The sequence below is a fragment of the Pyxicephalus adspersus genome, chromosome 10, assembly GCF_032062135.1.
Source record: "Pyxicephalus adspersus chromosome 10, UCB_Pads_2.0, whole genome shotgun sequence".
Lineage (NCBI taxonomy): Eukaryota > Metazoa > Chordata > Amphibia > Anura > Pyxicephalidae > Pyxicephalus > Pyxicephalus adspersus.
In genome coordinates, this window is record NC_092867.1 from 30,425,643 (window position 1) to 30,445,006 (window position 19,364).

The 19,364-nt window shown below is 35.9% G+C and overlaps 1 protein-coding gene across 2 annotated transcripts in view; it reads right to left on the minus strand.

Annotated features, from left to right (window-relative positions):
- PLCE1 (phospholipase C epsilon 1) overlaps window positions 1-19,364 on the minus strand; it is a 149,507-nt gene that overhangs the window by 703 nt on the left and 129,440 nt on the right. For both annotated transcript variants that reach the window (XM_072424415.1, XM_072424414.1), the window contains 10 exons: window positions 18,580-18,711; window positions 17,917-18,207; window positions 14,711-14,874; window positions 12,829-13,090; window positions 12,129-12,247; window positions 8,074-8,202; window positions 5,575-5,781; window positions 4,720-4,887; window positions 3,713-3,931; window positions 2,971-3,183 (listed from right to left, as the gene is read on the minus strand). In XM_072424415.1, the coding sequence (XP_072280516.1) occupies window positions 3,004-3,183; window positions 3,713-3,931; window positions 4,720-4,887; window positions 5,575-5,781; window positions 8,074-8,202; window positions 12,129-12,247; window positions 12,829-13,090; window positions 14,711-14,874; window positions 17,917-18,207; window positions 18,580-18,711 (1,871 nt within the window). In that variant the 3' untranslated portion in view covers window positions 2,971-3,003. The remainder of the gene's footprint in view (window positions 1-2,970; window positions 3,184-3,712; window positions 3,932-4,719; window positions 4,888-5,574; window positions 5,782-8,073; window positions 8,203-12,128; window positions 12,248-12,828; window positions 13,091-14,710; window positions 14,875-17,916; window positions 18,208-18,579; window positions 18,712-19,364) is intronic.

Sequence of the window (19,364 nt, forward strand, 5' to 3'; positions counted from 1 at the left end):
ATTTACCAAGAACGACAGGTACATCTTCAGTGATCTACAGACATCGCTGTACCATCTATGGCCTCACAATATTTATTTCTAATCTGCCCAATTTACATGAGGCCTGTGCATGACAAAAACTTGTCCTGATAATGTATATTTTTGTGCCAAGCATCTTGTACAGTAGCCAATGGTTTCTGCAACAAAAGCAATATAATACAGCTTTTCTCTCCATGTTTACTGAACTAGTGTGTAAATCATATGCTGGAAGTCATGGCTTTACTGAACTGATGAGCTAATGAATCCTCAAACAATCACCATCTTAGAAAGGATTTGGTTGCTACTAACCGTTAGTACGCACAAGCAGTATTTCACTTCCAATCCAATAGAACCGATTAGATCTGAAGTTAACACGAAAACAATCTATTCTGATTGTTTCCGGCGTCATTTGAACAAACAAGCACTGTACACCCAGCGCTGTTCCATGGAGGACGAACAGGGGACACCAAGCTATGTGCTCTATAGGAAAGCACAGCAGCCTTACCCCCTTGGTTGTCCATGGATGCGCCACAACTGATTGATAAACGACAGTGGGAAAATGCTGCACACATGCTATATTTCCACCTAAGATCATCACAATCTATCAAGCATCTTGCATTTGTATGTAGCCTTTTACAAGGAATTATAACAGAGTTCTGGGGCATCCTCAATGTCCCTTTATCATGATGGGTAACCCTATCACAGGGAGGTTCAGAAGACTGGGGTCACACCCGTCAAGATTGTACCAGAAAGTATTCAGGAATGTCAGAATCTGACATTACATTTCAATCTGCCCCGGTTGCTCATTGAGACACCTGAAGGTTAGGGCAAGCAGCTCTGGGCATTTGCTTTTCATTCTTTGAGCTGGTTTACAACGTATGTACAGAGGAAACTGTACTTAAATATGACATTTTGCAATGAGCTGGTTAATTGTACACCCTAATTACTGCATTTGTTGCTTGATTGTAACAGACAATTTAATTATATTACTAAAAAACATTTTTACACACAAGTTTTGGTTATTATCTGTTATTTCATCATATAACAGTACTTTTTCTCATTTTACAATTTACAAACATATTTAATATAATAACTACTCACAGTCTACCTAAATCCCAGTATTTTTTTGTTTTGTTTTTACGGACTCTTCTATAGTACTTCTTTAGGCCTTTCCTGTGTATGACCAGCCTTATACTGTCCATAACCAGGCAATTCTAACCCGCAGACACAAGCTGTATATTCAGTTATATTGTATGAATAATGGTTCAGTTATTACACAATTAGTAATAAAAACATGCAAAATACCAAAAGCAATCTACCATGCATCATGCCCAAAACACTTTGTCGTGCTTACAATAAAACCAAGACATAGATAGGTTGATGCAGAGAAATGTAAAGTTGATTATTACATTTTCTGATAGAGTTAGAAGAGGTTCTGTCTATGCGCTTGGTTATGTTGACTTTGAATTTAGATCTTCTAACACTGGGTAAGAAAGTAAAGAAAAATCTCTACCAGGGAGCCACAAGCAGCAGAAAATTCACCATTGACTAATTAAGAAGGGAACCTGGAACAAGTTTCGGATAATCTCACTCTGACCAAGTAACATTCTGTCAGGTTGGGGTATTACTGTGAAAGGAAGTGATGGCAACAGAAACATAGATAATAAATAATCTGTAATTAAAAACTAAATAGGTCCTAACCCATGTTTTAGACTAAAATTATGGCTGTGGCAGCTAGGTGTTAACCTGACCTTAGTAGGCCTTATTGTCAAAAGTGTGTAGGAAGTACAAATCTAAGAGAAGGTACTTATTTAACCTAACTGCATGTTTTTGGAGGTGTGGGAGAAATCCACACGGACATGGGGAGAATGTGCACACCCCTTGTAGCTGGTGTCCCAGCTGAGATTGGAACATATGATCCAGCACTGCAGAGGTGAAAGTGTTAACCACCAAATTGTTAATTTTTTACAGGTGCCAGTTCGCTATGTTTTAGTTGATAAAGGAATGGATGGATAAAACAATCATGTTGGTTACTTAACAATTTTCCCATCAGTAGGTTCAGTTTGTGTACCTAAATATTTATTGGTTGTGTGTGATGTGTGCGAATACAAAAAAAAAAACAAAATAAAATTGACTCCTAATACTTTGGATAGTCTAGCTTTGGATAGCTGCCAACTGCTAAAAAGGGTTTTTTAGGCAATGTTTTTAAGTGTTTTTTTTTTTACCAACAAATAAAGTGATGAATCATAACATTAGGGAAACAAATCAATTACAGTCTCACCCCTTTTTTTTGTTAGACTGAATACTATACAAAATTCTTTTTATTATAAATGGTTATTAATCCATTAATTATAGTCCATTACCCCATAAAAATACTGTGTTTAAAGTACTTGTAGGAGGATTGTAAGTCTCGAACCCAACGCATTTCGCCTAAAAGGACTTACTCGGGGGGTGAGAAAGTATGTCCTACAGTTTGTGTCCTGGATGGGAGATTACAATCTCAATGGCCAATAGGAAATTCTTTCGGAGTGAAACTGTTCTGCTGTACATTTTGACCTGCAACTCATGTGACCTTCTCAGCCGGGAACTGCATTCCACTATGGGTCACTGTGATATTTTACTTTATTTGTATGTGAAAACTAGCACTTAAAAATATCTGATTGCCTAAAACCCTCTTTGCTCTTCATCATCTTTTCCCTTTTTTTTTTATCTCATTTTTTGTATCATATTATAACTTATTAGCTTATAGCTACATCTTTTCTGCATTACCCATAAACACTTTACAGAACCAAATAATTAATATTGCTTGTGCAATAACCTGATTATTTTTCTAAACTGAATCTTTTTTTATATTGTATGCACACCACTGTAAGTAGCTCATCTATACAGTTAATTTTACAAATGCAAACTGGTAAGAAGGAATGAGAAAACAAGCTGATAAAACACTCATACCTGCAAGGAATATGATGCACACATATATAGTTGCTATTCATTGAAGTCATTGAAGGACAAACTGCATGCAGGTTTTTCATCTTTATTCTGGGTACCTTCTGATGACATGATCTGAGGTGACAGTGTGAAGTTCCGAGACTGCCGGCTTGATTTTGCTAGTTTCTTCAGTTCGCTGGCAATTGAAATGCCTTTTTTCTTGTCATCTCGGGCTGCCTGCAAAGAAAATTCTGTACATTAGGCTTTCAGTATTTGAATTTTCTGCAACTCAGTTCTAGTGGATAGGTGACTTTTAATATGTATCCCAAAAGATAATTCACTATTTACAAAGAAAAGTTCCAATATCAAGTAGGTAGGTGTGATTCTGTTTGTATATCTGGGCTGGGTAAAAGAATAAATAAAGTAGCCATGTTGTGAGGTGACCATGTTTTTTTAGTCTCCCGGGGACAACAGTTCACACTTCAACCTTCACTGAGTTATATTTGACACAGTAATACTATCTTCAAAGAACACACACGAGGTTGTGACAAGGCACAGCAGGTGCCTGGCAGGTTGCATGTGAAATGTACTGGACTGCATAGCAGACATATAATCCTGTAAAAGATGACCTACCGGAAATGATACAGACATCCTGTGTGAAATTTAAGGAGGTGTAAAATTCCAGCTTAAGCCCCTGGAAAGGATGTCTCTTCTATGCATACTTCCACAAAGTGTCACACAAAATCTCTGCAGCTTATTACTATACCTGAACCTGCTCCTTTAATTTCAGAATGAATTTCCCAGCTCCCTTCCACTTGCTTTGTGCCTGGTAAACACACTCATGGTCAGAGAGGACCCTCTGTGATGTTTTAGCAGTTGATGACTTCTTGTTGGATGTTTCTTTTGTCACTTCCTCAAGCAGCACATAATCACTTGGGTTTGGGTTATTCAGAATGCTACATGAGTATTTGGCTTTGCTGAGGGCCTACAGGAAACAAACAGAAGGAAAATTCATATTTTTACATATAAAATGAAAAAAAGTTCTTTTGAATTTAACGAACAGAGAAAAAAACAGTCATAGCTACTTTCATACCTCTTACTAATTTATTTGCTCTTCTCTGCAATCCCTCGAAGTCTGCAACATCCACACAAATACGTTGATAATAGCTTGCTCAATGAGGCATACAAATGATTGATGATTGGTGACACTATCCCAGGTAGACCTCTACCTCTATACTAAGTAAAGAGCTAGCATACACTGTATTTAGGAATCTGGGTGCTTTTTTTCACATGTAACCAGATATCTGAAATGTACTTTTGGCTTACAATGGTTCATCCTGGTTTACATGCGGTGTGCAGGTGAAGAAAATTGCATGGCAGGGCTGCTATGTATATGAGCGTTACCTCTTTCTGGCAGACAGATGGTAATATACTACATACATGGAAGGATACTATGTGTTTATAAAACAATAAAAATACTGGCAGCTGTTGATTAACATTTGGAATTCATCAATGAAGTCTACTGATTGAACCGCTGAGTAGTAAGAAAGCTACAGAATTACCACTTATTGTAGATATAAGAAAAGCAGTGTCACATTAAGTAAAACATCAAAAGCACAGCAGGATCGAGATTAGAAATCTTTTATATAATTTATACTCATAAATGTTCACTCTTCATAAGCAAAAATATTCATAAGCAAAATTAATTTAGAGAAAAAATAAATTGGTTTGTTTAGAGGAGTTTCTTGAAACTGCAAGAGACATTCCAATTACCTGCTGAATAACGTCTTGTGCCGTACTGAATCGTAATGCTCGTATAACAGTGCGTGGTTGTTCAGGAGAGACATCGTGTACCTGGACAAAAAAACTCTCATCATCCGAACTGACAGACAGCTCCTTCTCTTCCTTTTCCTCCACTGCTACATTTCTGTCATTCAGATTCTAAAGCAAGAGTACATGATAATAATAAAACATCAACAGGACTGCCAGCTGCTATCAATAAAACATAATACAAAAATGTACAGTATGTGCACTCCTCAGCTATCTACAGACGTCAGACATGCAGGGTGCCATCCGTCCACTGCAAGATCCCTTATTATATATTTATATCATACTGGTCACTATGGGTTGATAGTTAGGGGAAGAACATTTAGTGCCTGTAAAAACCCTAAGTATTTTTTTTTACCTTTATACTATAGTATATTTACCTATAGTATACTTACCTTTATAGTATATTTACCTTTTACTTCTAGGATATATTCAAAGCTGATCTGTGGTGTCCCATGCAGTTTATAATTATTGCATATTTACCATCAAGCAACAAACACATTGCAAACAAAATGTGATTGTGCTGAGGAGCATACAGAACTATTTACATGTTCCCACCTTATTTATAGTGTAATGTCCCCACCACAGTCACAAAGCAACATTATAAAGCAATTCAACTACAACCGGGGGAAAACATACACAAAAACACGACCGCCCTCTTCCCCCCAAGACAGCATTTAGGATTTAAACTAGTGGAAAAATATGTTTTATGATTTTTCTTAATGAATGCATATGTGCCAGACATTTAGCTTAAAATAAAAAAAAAAAAGTTTATTGTTTCTATTCTTGAAGTGAACATACTTCTTCCTGAGTTTTAAGAATGATCCTTCCCACATAGCCTTCTTCTGGGAACCAGCTGTTTAGAATTTGCAGGATGTCTTCTTCTGGGCCAATCACTCTTTGGAATGGAGGTTTTTTACACTCATTTTTGTCCTTTGATATAAAACATTTTTCTTCCATCAAGAAATAGTCAGCGCTTGCTTCATGTCTTTTTATGGATGACAAAATCTGCAGAAAAAAAATTAAAAGCAAAACGTCTATAGTAAATATGTGAAAAGATTTGTTTGTTTTCTAGCAGGGTTGTATGGAAATAATAATACTCATCGGCAGTGCTTAATGCAATATATGGTTAGAGAAGGGAGCACCCAGCCTCATTTGTTCACCCTAAGAACAGAATATGGAAGAGGCATGACAGAGGATACTGAGATGTGTTAGAAGGTTCCTTTTAGTTTACACAAACACAAAGCAATCTTTAAATGTTTTCATCGGTTATCTTGTTGTATCTGTACTGTCCTTCATCTAAAGTTGACCTTTATCTGCCTTTAATAATGAACCAATAGTGTTTATGGATTATGGAAGGTGTTCACCTAAAAATGAAGGGGCACACTTACTGACTTAATATACTCATCTACACAAATTGTATTAGTTAGTATAATATAATCATTTCAGGGCTACTAATTATCCTGTATATATATTGCTTTATTATTTTATCTGTTTTTCCGTGCATATTTAAATGTCTCTTTACCAAAGAATTACTTATTACATAATTATCAAATTATTCTGTTATTATGTGCATATATATTAATCAAATCCATGCAAGAATTACAATAAACATAATGTGAAGCTCCTTCCACAAGTGTACCAGGATAAATGGACGGAAAGTAGGTCACATACAGTGTGCAATGTTATGCATGGCCATATAAGGTATGGAGTGATAGAAAAATAATAGAACAAATTGACTGTCTGACTACTGCCCAAGAAATTAGCCTTAGAAGAGAGATTACTCTATTGTCACTGTATCCATTTTAAGATGTCTAAACAGTGAACAGATCCCTTTAATCTACACTATAGGACAGATGTGAATCCCACTGGCAGTACATGCATAGTTCTAGTCTGTCTAGCAGCTGTTTTCAGTCTTTATCTATTATACGTTTAAGTCTAAAATCAAATTCCAGTAACCCACAAACACACACAACTTTAACGTAAACCATAAAGAGCTATTAAGTGACTTTAGCATGCCTTACCTTGTGCAGAGCCAGATTACCCTGCCAGCAACCTGCTCAACCAGCTAAGGGGCCCCAGTCATTAACCCAAGTGGTAAAAAAAATATTACAACAGAGGAGCTTTATCTCCCAACTCTGACCTTACCACTAATAATTAAACTGCAAAAAAACTAGCAGACCCCCAAATACTATCAAGTCTATACTGCAGGATAAAATACTAATCTTTATAAATGTGTGAATGCCGGCCAGCTGTCAAATTTTATTGAGCTGCGCATGGGAAACCTGGCAATCCCAGCTCTCCTTGCACATGCTGGGAATGAATGAACTCCTGAACCAAAGATGATCTCCAAGAAAAAAAGAAGAAGGAAGATGACTAAGCCCTGTGATGCAACCCGGATAGGTGAATATTGCGGGTTTAGCTCCGCTTTAAACTGTTCTGGGTGTTTACTGCTGTCCAGAACTTCATGAGAAAACTTTTCCATAGCTCTAGCAGGATAATTGACTAAACATTGATTTTGAACTATGTTATTATTTGCACCAACCTAAGTGGATTCACATAGACAAATCTCTACTAGAGGGTATGACAACGCCATAGTTACTTAACGTTAGAAAAAAAAAAGGTGTGGGACCACTTTTAGGGTCAAGTAAAGCTCTAGTATAAAACTAAATGAAGTATGAAAAATAACATAAAAATAGGCACAAGCTTATTTGTGTAAGTCACTTGTAAGTAATCTGTAAGGGTGATAGTGACACCAGCAAGAATTGGTAAGAGCTCAATTCAGTGTTCATGGAATTGATTCCTCCCAAGTGAGACTAGCAACATTGCTGTCCAATTGCTAGCTTGAGATTCTGCAGAATTCATTTCCATAAAGCACTAGTGAAAATTACACAAATACATTGTTTGACTTTATTTGGATGTTGGATACTCAGTAACTTTATAATCTTTAGCACAGAAATTACAGTAAATGTACTAATAATTACTTTAGGTTCTATGATATGTGCTGTATGTGATATTTATTGTTTTTCACCAAGCACTGGTTTGATTTTAACATGTTAGTTGGTAGCACACAATTTATATGAGAGATGTTTTAGTTAATAAACTCTATTGGTGGATAGATGAAAGGATAACCATTAAGTTTAATAAGTATTTGCGATGGGCATGCACGTCACCTTTTGTTTTAGTTGTGAACTAAAAGACTCTAAACCTGGTGAACTACTATGAAATCAATGTGAGGTTTAGTTGTCACAACCTATTGCCAAATAAATGTTACTTGCACAGGCAACAATGTGAACTTACTTGGTCAAGTAGAATTTTTGCAGTTGTTCCATTGTTAATACTAAACACAGTAAAAGGCTCTGGCCCAGGAATACCATGCACAGTGACTTTAAACACAGAGGTTGCTCTTCTTTCTTCTGAACTAAAAAACTTAAAAGAAATAGGAAAATATATGAATTACCATGAAATAAACCAATAAGTCTGATCTCCAAACTGTATAAATACACAATTAAAAAGACATGTTCGTATTTACCAATGGACTTATAATTTCATTCATTCAAACAAGTCACACTCCCCTAGCAGCAAATTCAAATCTGCACTGCAGACTAAAATGCAGCTAAGCAATTCAGCATGGTCCAAAAACAACCCCAACCCAGCCTGTTAAGGAGCAGCATCACATTGATGAGATCATCCAACAATGGTATGGAGGATTTAGGTACATGTACTAGTTCAGGGTTCTCCCCAGGCCCTTTTAGCTGGGTGCACCACCCGGCACTTTTCAGCACCCACCCGGCTGTTTTTGGATAGTTACTAAAGAGTTTGGTCACAATACAGGGGCTGCCAGCCACCTACAATTTCTTCCCACCCGGCTTAAAAAAAATTCTGTGTTGAGCACTGTAGTTTGTAGTAAAAATACATTGAATGAAAAAAAAAGGCAGCAGCTTTGTTTTCTATATTTTCTCTGAAATTCAGTTCCAAAATAGAAAAATAGTGACCCTTAGACTAATAGTAAATAAAAACTAATTCATTTTCTTATAAAGAGGGAGACAGAAATCAGATTCTCTGCCTAATTGTAACAATGTACTAGTTTCCAACCCCAAAATAATCAATAGGATACATGAGAAGAGAAAAGACAAGAGATGGCTTTTAGGGCAAAATAAAGCAAGCACTTTACTAGATAAAGTGATTGAATGATTGGGCATAGTCTTAATTTAGTACCAATAATTAGACAGAGATAAAATGAACCAATAAACGTATCAGGGTAACAAGTGGTTGTACAAAATAAACAGAGAAAAACAGAGCGTAAAGATATTAGCATTAGGTAATCAAAGCCGTTTCGTCATGTAACAAGATAGGCATCGAATTGAATTATTAACCAAGGCATTGCAGTTCAGTTTGTACATGTTATTAGAATACAATCAACACCAAGTATCAGAGTATACTGCAAAAATCTGATTAAAACCTGGAGCTTTCCAGGAATATCAAAGGGCAATACAAGCAGACTGTTCATAGACTTACTGCAATGGGCAAGGGTTTCAAAGTTTAACTATGAACTGGGTAGTACTACATGAATATCAGGTACACTCATCCAATAAAATACAGCTATCTACACCTCTGGTAATACTTATTACACTCAATCGGCAGTAAATTTCATTTTATGCTGATCTCTCTAGCTGTATAAAAAGCAGGCGGCACACTGGTGCTACCGACAACAAAGCATAACAGACGGTCTCTATGGCAAGGTTTTATTTTATTTTCTATTAATAACTGCTGTGAACTGGCAGATGCGTCACATAGGGTACACAGCAGCAACTCCAGCATTTCATAAATTTATTTACAACCAGTGAAATATTATAGATGACTACAACTAACAATACTTAGGGAACAATTCATAATGCCAAGATAATGCAGCGATACATATTTATCACAACATTATTTTATCTATTTTTTCAAATTACTGCTATAGCGGTAACAAAGACACAAGAAACTTTTTCATGGTGCTTTAATTAAAACTAATTTGTCAGTGTTACTGCTGGCCAAAGTGCAACACATTAATATCACCATCCTGAAGGAGGCGAAACCAAATTAAATAAATTGGTGGATGCATCAACAGATGCCAAATACCAAACTAAAATTAATTTTATTTATTTTTACAGAAAACATACATTTGATTAACATTTTGAAGCTTACAATGTTGATTTATAATTTATTTCATCTTGTATTTATATAGTGCCAACATATTACACAGCACTTTACAAAATCTATAGTCATGTAACTAATTATCCCTACCATGGTCACGTCATTACCGCAATCTATGGCCAATTTATGGAGAAGCCAATTAACTTACCTGCATGTTTTTGAAATGTGGGAGAAGAGAAGCATGCCTCGAGTAAAACCATGCAAACACGCCAACGTGCCATATAGTGTCAATTAAATGCATTTGTTGCCATGTATCAAATTATATTAGGGAAATTATCAATAAAGTTTAAAAATGTATTTTTACCCTCTCTGTCCCATCTATTATGTGTGTAATTTGCTATGAAAGTGTTGCTTACCTCTCCATGATATTGCTATGTGGATGTGTGATCTGCTAATATATTCTGCTATTAAGCTGAATGGAACAAGGTCCAAACCTATGTGTTGTTTGACCTTCAGGGAATGTGGTTTATTTTCAGTCCAGATTCCAATAAAGAATGCTAGTAGTTATGTAATACAAACATATCTTACCAACTGAGTCTTCAAGACAGAAAGAACATGCCAGCTGGTTTATCTCTCCAGTATCTAAAACAATCTGAAATGTCTACTTTGGCTTTACTGACTTTCTAACCAAAAACATAAAACACATCAGTTTATCCATGGCCACTTCAAAGTCTGGACTCACTTGTAGAGTAAACAGTGGTGAAGACAGAAAATACTATTTCTTGTAACCAATGGATTTTTTTCTGTTTACGAGCGGTTACCCAACACATTTCCACATTCTCACTACAGCCTTTCAGAGCCATGAGTAATAGCAATGGCGTTCACAAAACTTATTGTGAACTTGTAGAGACCACAACGCCAAAACACAAGTTAAACAAAACTGGTCTAATTTATACAGAAGAAAAACATCTATGTAGTACATAGCAACTAAACAGACATTTTTGGTTGTATTCTGTTATAAAAGACTAGAAGCTGAAACTTTGCTGGCATGTATACAAGAAAATACATAAACCATGCTTTATCATGACAGTAATACTTTACATAAGAGTAATGTAACATGCAACAAGAAAAGTAAAATTTCTATTACATAATAGCCACGAGACAAAACAAAGCCAGATTAAGGAAAAGAAATATAGTTTTGAATAGCTGTACTTTAAATTTTCCTGGTATTTGGAACTGTAAAAGACTGAATCTTTATTTTTATTTGCTTCCTTAAAAATTATGTATTGCCATGTTCTTGTATTGAGAGTCCTCTCAAGTGACAGAATCAGCTTCTACATTGTTAAAGCCTCCCAGATGCAGTGGACACCATTCCTGGGATTGTGCAGCAAAGTGTTTAGTGCTTGTGTAATAGCTCAGTATTAGCCTAGGTATCTAAGGAACACTCAGCTGTTAGGAACATGCTACAAGCACTTCCTTTTCACACCCAGGTAGAAAAAGTTTAAAGAGAAAGCATAACCTACATGAACATATAATTAAAGAAGATTCAAGAATAATTCACCTCTCTCAAATAATGTTTTACTCTTGAGAGGAAGGTGACCATAAAGGAAGCTACTCGGCATAACACGTCAGGACCTAATGCAATATATTTTTCTTCATATGTTTACAAATGGCTTGTTACTTCAATATTTCGCTATATATTTTTCAACTGGGTTACACCTATCTGAATTATCTTGAGCACTAATTGAACTCTGTCTAGCACAATGGCCCTGATTTAATAAAGCTCTTCAAGGCTGGAGAGGATACACTTTCATCAATTAAGCTGGGTGATCCAGCAAACCTGGAATTGACCTGGTCCAGGATTCAAAACATTTGCTAGCAAATGACTGAAGAAATCCATTCCAGATTTGCTGGATCACCAAGCTTCACTGTTGAAAGTGTATTCTCCCCAGCTTTAATAAATCAGGCCCAGTGAATATATCTTGTAAGAACATCACTTCAAATATAAAGAAAATGTATTTGCCAAAAATCCCTATTTTTCTCTCTCTTTGATAAATACCCAAATCCAAGGACTGTTAACAGTACAGGGAGATCAAGGATGGGAATTAAAAAATCCCCACCAAACACTAATTCTGGTATGTGGGCCTTTGTCTACTGTGTATTTATTATTTTACTGAGTTTACAGAGTTCTGATTCAATATACCACAATCGCTTACCAATGATGCAGGTAAAGCACTGCCAGTAGGAATTTCTTCCATTCTCCTGCTGGTAATAAATAAAGTGGAAATTTCCAAGGTCTCATTGTGTAGATTACGAAGCTGTAAGTGTCTGTATCCTTCAATTACATGTAATATAAACACCAGAAAACAACAACAATAATTACTTCAAAAGATGCAGCAATTTTTGCAGTACAGTAGAATTAAATAAACAACAAGTTTAGGTTAGAATGTAATATTATTGTAGGCTGAATTACTATAGGTCATCATCTAAATAAAAAAACAGCCTTGGTACATCCTTCATTAAATGTGAAAATCTCTTTTTTTTTTTTTTTTACTAAAAATGTCTATTATGCAGTATTTGTGAATGTGAATAATGGCACAAAATGTTAGGTTAAAAGAAGAATTCTGGGCAAAACATGAATTCATATTTTTATTGTAAGGTGCAAAGCTGTTTGCATCTGCTTTTTCTTGGTTGAAAGCAGAACATTTTAGGCATGTAAGAGACGTAAAACAGGTCTCCAGCAAGGACAATGTTGACAAATGTTGTTGTAGGTGAAGTTCACAGTTGAAAAAAAAAGCATCAAGTGCTTGTAAAGTGCTCATATTGTATTATTACGTAAGATGATTGATATTTTCAGTCCTCTTTTAACCAAAGAAGTGTTGCATGTTAAAACAAATGATAAAAACAACAAATTACCTCTTTTTAGGACTTTAAGAGGAATAATTCTCTGAGCAGTTACAGCAGAACTGTTATTCTCAACTACAGCAAACCGCAAAAACACAAGATCTTCAAAGAAAACGCGGAACATAAACTGTTCATTCCACATAGGGTTTAACGTATTGCGATGGATGGGTTTAGTTCTGAAATGACAGCTGTCCACAGGCATACCAAGCACATCAATCTCGATACAAGGACTTCCTGTACTGTTGCTTGGGCAGACATTCTGTCCAGAGACAATCTGAAAGACAAGTACACTTTTAAATTTGAAGCTCAGCGAAGGTAATTTACACAACCCAGACAGTATGTCTCTCCATAATGATTTGTGAAGCTTTGTCATAGACACATATTTCATAGTAAGCATGCAATTTATTCTTCTACACTTTGATGAATTTTGTTTTAAAAATGTAATCAACTTCTGCACTTTATGAAAAGATCTATTAACTGGAAGAAATCAAGGACTAGAGTGATAACTCTGTGAAAGCATATTTTTTGTCCAGGCAGCATGGTCTTGTTTCTATGTCATCCTAGTCTTTCCCTGGGAAAATCCCATATTTGAAAGAAATATGGATTTTGATTTTTCCAAAGGCTCAAATCTATCAGACTATAACAATTTTATGTTACTGTATATGGTTCAGCTCCAATATCTATCAATATACCTATCAACTCTTCCTTCTTCTGAATGTGAACAGTGTGGCGAGAGGCTTTATTCATCATTTTTACTCCTATGCAAAAGCCCCAAAATAACTTAATCTACATTTCCCACCACCGCGGTCACCACTTTGCCCAGTCACTGTGTATGAAAGAACACATCTCCAGTACTGTGTACATTTTGCAGTTTTGTACACATGATGCATACACTTTAGTTTGTAATATTTTCTATTTGTTATCTGTATTGTAATTTACCGTTTTGCTGCTCTGTATGTAAAATATTTTTCCCTCCCATCGTCTTTTCCCCTCCTTCACTGACGACCACCTACAGTTAATCTTCAGATAAATCTACAGAAGACATGTTTTTTTCTGTGTAATCAACTGAGCAATACTCTGCTTACGTGGAAAATCTGCTGATTCAATTCGATTACACAGAAATATGCAGGTCTGGGCATGTGTTTTTTCCCATTACACTTGGCTGTGAGTAGGAGTAGGAAATGTGCATCTCTGTTGAGGATACTACATGAATGCATTATGTCATTACATTCTAGGGGACTCGGCAGACACAAACTGTGACAACAGGCAAGAAAGAAAAGAGCTGTCACTTGAGAACTAGAAGTTTTTAAATGGTATGTTTTTTGCCAATGTGCAGAAAACAAAAATGCAGTGTTAATAAACTTGTATCAGTTACCTGATTTGGGATAACGTTGCTTTATTTAATGGTGAATTAGAACTCTGAAATACATACAATTTTTATAGCACAGCCTGGACCCCCCTTGGGGAGATGTCCAAATGAGCAGACAGAAAATCACCTTAAACTAACAAAAGCTCCCAAACTTTACATTTAACTTGTTGTTCTATAACTGAAACAAAGAATTTCAGCTCTAGTCTTATATCTGCAACCGCACTGCAATGGTTAGTGATTCTAACCATTACTGACTCAAAACTAAAATAAAGCATTTTGACTGCAGCTGTTCTTTATGAATTTAAATTGTATTTCCTGCCCATATATTCCTGGTCTTAGCAATGTATGGATTTATAGCAGTGATTTTAGTAGACTAAGCTGTGTGTGAAGTGTTTGGAACATGGAATTTTTTTTTGTTACAGATGTGTTCTGCTACAGAAGCATGACAACAATTTTTCCAGGGGAACACAGACTTTAAATACTTTTCACATACTTTATGTAATAAAAAATATTTATTTTTCTTACAGATAAGGAGTATATCGCTGGTTCCATGTTCTCTAAATCTCGGTCCAGTGGGGAGAATAACTGGTACATTGGACAACCCTTATCCCATAGAACCGGTGGTTTTAAAACATATCCACAACCACCGTTTGATTCAAACATGGCAGCATTTAAATGCATAGGAAGATCTGAAAATGAAAAAGAAGATACATTAGACTGAAGTTGTGACATTTGGGATTGGTATGCAGAAATACAGAAAAAAGAAGTGAACAGCAGTTACAATTGCTCTGTAAATAAAACACCCAACCTGATTCCACATCTGTATCTGTACAATATATGCTTGGTGATTTCATATTGTTTGTATGAAAAGTGGGTAAAGAAAAAATAAAGATCAGTGAGACCAAACCAGACGTATCAGAACTTTTGACTGTTTCTACAGGTGTCTGGGTCCCCATTGGTGAGACTTACCTTCATTCATATCTCCTTAATGGTGACACAAACTTCATTAAACTCATCAGAAAGGTTACATTTCTATTCCAGTTTTAGAAGTAAAAATATAGGTAAATTTGTTGATATTAATACGGTGATATGAACAGTATCTTAACTTTTTTTTAATCAAGTCTATTGTATCTCTCTTTATTTTATTTTGCCTTTAGGCTAGCTTTAAAATGTTAAAATACAGAGATGCCATCACTTTGCCCATTTAGTGAGGTAAGGCAAGGATAGTAATAAATATATTATTACAACCTTTATTTACCAATCCTTGCTTTATATTGTTTGTACATTTATTTACAAACCAAACTAAGTACTTATAGTGACAGAAATTAGAATAAGTTACACAATGCATTAGAAAGTTCCTAGATTACTAGGTTACATCTAGTCACATTAAACTAAACTTATTCTTTTAATGCCAAACTCTGTTTAGGCTCTGCAGTTTTCTGTCTTAGAGCATCAGTGGTCTATTAAGTCTGTCTCATCCATTTGTTTTAACATTTAAACTGTGTGATAAAGGGTAAATGTTGCAGTGACCCTTGGCAGATAAATGGCTTGATTCAACCTCTGTTTATTTTAATATTATTGGACAGTTTGGTCTGAAATGTGGAGGATAATCAAGGCAAGAAAAAAAAAAAAAAGAATTAATATACTAAATACTATCAGTACATGTATTATATCATCTTTAGACACTACGGAAGTATTTCACTTTTCTACACAATTTTGCTCCCAGTAAATCCCTGCTAATGAAAGATGGCACTAAAGAATGCAACAACCACCAACCTTTACTGTATCTAGATTTGCACTGCATATATAATACTTTTTAATTTTAGACAAAAGTCTCTATCTCTGTCTTACTGCTAAACCAAATGTCAAAGCATTCAGGTTCCTGGCGCATTCCTAAAGTGCTTTTGCGTGGTTACTTTTGATTAATAGCTTTATATGCATCACTTGCTCATGCAAGGAAGGTGCAAAGCTCTAAATCAGGGATTTTAGACCATTTAAACAAAAGGCCAGTTCATTGTCATTTGGAATGTCTGGGGTCTGAAGGATACTCATGCCAAAGCTTGTATTGCTGCCACAGAACAAACCTCAGTATACAAATAGCAGAACACCAGCAGCGATCCTGGTCAGTGACAGCATCTGGTTGTAGCAGAAGTCCAAAGCATGTATCTGTTTTCAACTGAACAAACAAGTAGCAGGTAACAGTATAGTAACAGTAACCTTTATGGTCACCATTATCCTGCTACTAATTCATGCAGCACTGGGGTGTAGCGGAAGTTTAAAACACAGATCCTGCCTGCTGGATAATTAGAAGGATAGTAATCATGGCGCTAAGGATCGCTGTTACTGCGGCAGTCCCACAAATTATTCATTCAGCCAAAGTCTGTAAAAAATGAAAGACCAAAAGTATCTGATCCACAGGCCATTGTTTTAGGATGTTTGTGCTAGATATTGTTTACTGGTGCATTTTTACTTTGGCAGCTTGGCTGTAACATTGGTCTGAGATAATAATTAATTGAAAATGCAGTTAAACTCATCTGACCTGCAATTTAATTGCCTCAACATAGACTTGTATGAGGCCAGGAAAACAAAAGCCCAGGACTTGTGGAAGTACCCATTCAGTAAAGGCATAAAGATATGTTGTTAACCAGGACTTTAACATTGAGAATCCTTGTCATAGCGGAACAATAAAAAATGATATCTCATCTGAAAATTATGTGCAGAATTTTCCAATAAATTATCTGACCAGTTGCCAACTATTGTAGTTTGACAAAGGAACACCACAGAATTAGGTACATGGTAAGCTCTTTACATTTTGAACTGCAAATGTGTAAGGGATAATGCGGCACTTTTAGATAATCTGTTATTATACTACAATAAAAACAGTAATGTTGACATTATTAGGGGAAATCATAGTAAAATCATTTTAGACGAAGTAAACAGTGAGAACAATCTTAGTTACTTACAGAGAATGTCAGGAATGAGGATCAAAGCTAACATTCGGAGTTCGCACAGTTAGGCCAGATGTGGACATATGCAGAGGTTAGCTATATTCTGTCACGAGTTTAAGGCACATGAAGTCATGAATTCATGCATAAATAACTAAACCCTGGGAAAAACGCAACATCTCCACCTCAAATTGAGAGTCCATTGGAATCGCGTCATAAAACAAATTGTAAGAATTTCTAATTTACAAGGTTTAACATTTCTATCAAAATACAAATTTGCATAGATAATAGCACCTTTAGCACCTCCTATAATGTTTTATCAAGATGGCTGTCTGGGGTTTTAGAAAATGAGATGCCATTTGGGGATTTTAAGACTATATAAAATGCTACTATTCTGTGTGTCATTTATTTTAAAACAAATGTAGATTAAAAAGAACACAAAGGACACAAAAAGCCAGCAAGAAATTAGGTGACGCATAGTAGATCTGCCTTTACTCATTGCTAAGGCCTGAGGAAACCTGGACTGTTTTGTGTATGCAATAGTAATGCGATCTCAACCAATCCAGAGTAATTTTTGACCTGATTTTTACAACAGATCCTCAAATTGGTTGCACACAAGTAAAGAAATGTTACATTACAGTTAGCGAGTAATTAAAATCTGCATCCTCATGGTGTTTAGTCCCCTGCATGGAAGCATTTCTTAAAAATAGTGGTTTGTAATGCATGCCTAAAAGACTTACTCCCAAAAATTAACAAATGCGATAGATTATACAATGAGTCACTTACCATCGGTCTGGTAGTTTAGGGCCACCAATTGTACTCCATGAAGCCAAAATATAAGAGGATGTGGATTTGAGGAGTCAATGCGTGTAGCAGCTGGATATGTCCTTAATAGCTGATAAGCAGTGTGCTGAATCAACTTCTGTGAAAAACGTCTACATAGACGCTTAGCAGCATTTTCATTCAGTGATGAGATATGGTAGCACCTAGGAGTCCGGATTATGGCACTCAGGGAAGTGCTTGGGTTGAATGGAGGTGAACATGGCTCCTCCCAGCTCTGCCTTGGGTCGGCTGTGCCTGCAAGCAAACATTTATTTACAGAAAGTGAACAAAGACTCATCCCTTTACTCACACCAATGTAATATAAAACCCATAAAAATCTGTAAGAAACTGTTTTGTGGGATCTTCCCAACTGCACTTGTTTGGTTACTCAACTGAGCCCCACCTCAGGCAGCCACCTCACAGCACAAAACACAACTGGCCTCTTTAGGCTATGTAGGCAAGTATTCTACATAATATTAAAAAAAAAATCTTAATAATTAATACTTAAAAAATCTTATTAAAAAAAAGGATGTTGTAATAGAATAAAATATCAAAAAGATATATAACGTGTCACAGAACATAGCTACATCCCCAATATTAGAGCAGAATGGAATATACAGCAATTACCTCTTCCAGATGTTTTGGTCAGTGTTGTTGTTTCCCCAGGGCTTGTTCTACCAGGATTGTTGCCAAAAATGGACTTCCAGCTTTTTCTCTCCTTTCCTCTGCCAGATCCACATGGGTTTAACGTCGTAAGGCCTGTTCCCATAAAATGAAGACTAATGAACCAAGCAAGCAGACCAAGAGGGCATGACATTTTCCGTGGCCTTTTTAGATGATGTTTTATGGAACTGAACCAGCCTGTCCTGTGCAACACTACATCACTAATCTCCCATCCATATCTTCCCCATGAAGTTTACTTCTTTAACAGTCCAAAAAAAATACTAACTTGACACAAGAATATACTGAGCAAGGGGAACATGGTGTGATCACTATATAACAAAGATTTGAAAGACTTCATCATAAACATTCAGAGAATTCGATTTTTTGAGGAGAGTGCACATCCTCACACTCGGCTATAAAAACATTTTAACCTAAAATATCTAAATACATTAGATGGAATTGTTTTTCTACTTTTGTTTTTCTACTTTGTAAAATGCAGTGATGTACAGAATTAAGGGTTACAGATATTTTATACAGATGGACTTTGATCAGCCTTTCTCATCAATCTCTTTGTTTTTACTACATAGTGATTAAAAGAAAGATTTATACAATGCAGCCACTACATTTTATCCAAGAACTTTTGGACACACAAACCTAGTATGCCAGGAAACATATTCCTAAAATCAAGTGGTCAATAATGGTAAACTTATATAAAAGAAGTAGGGTGCTTTCAGTTTGAGCTGCTCCTG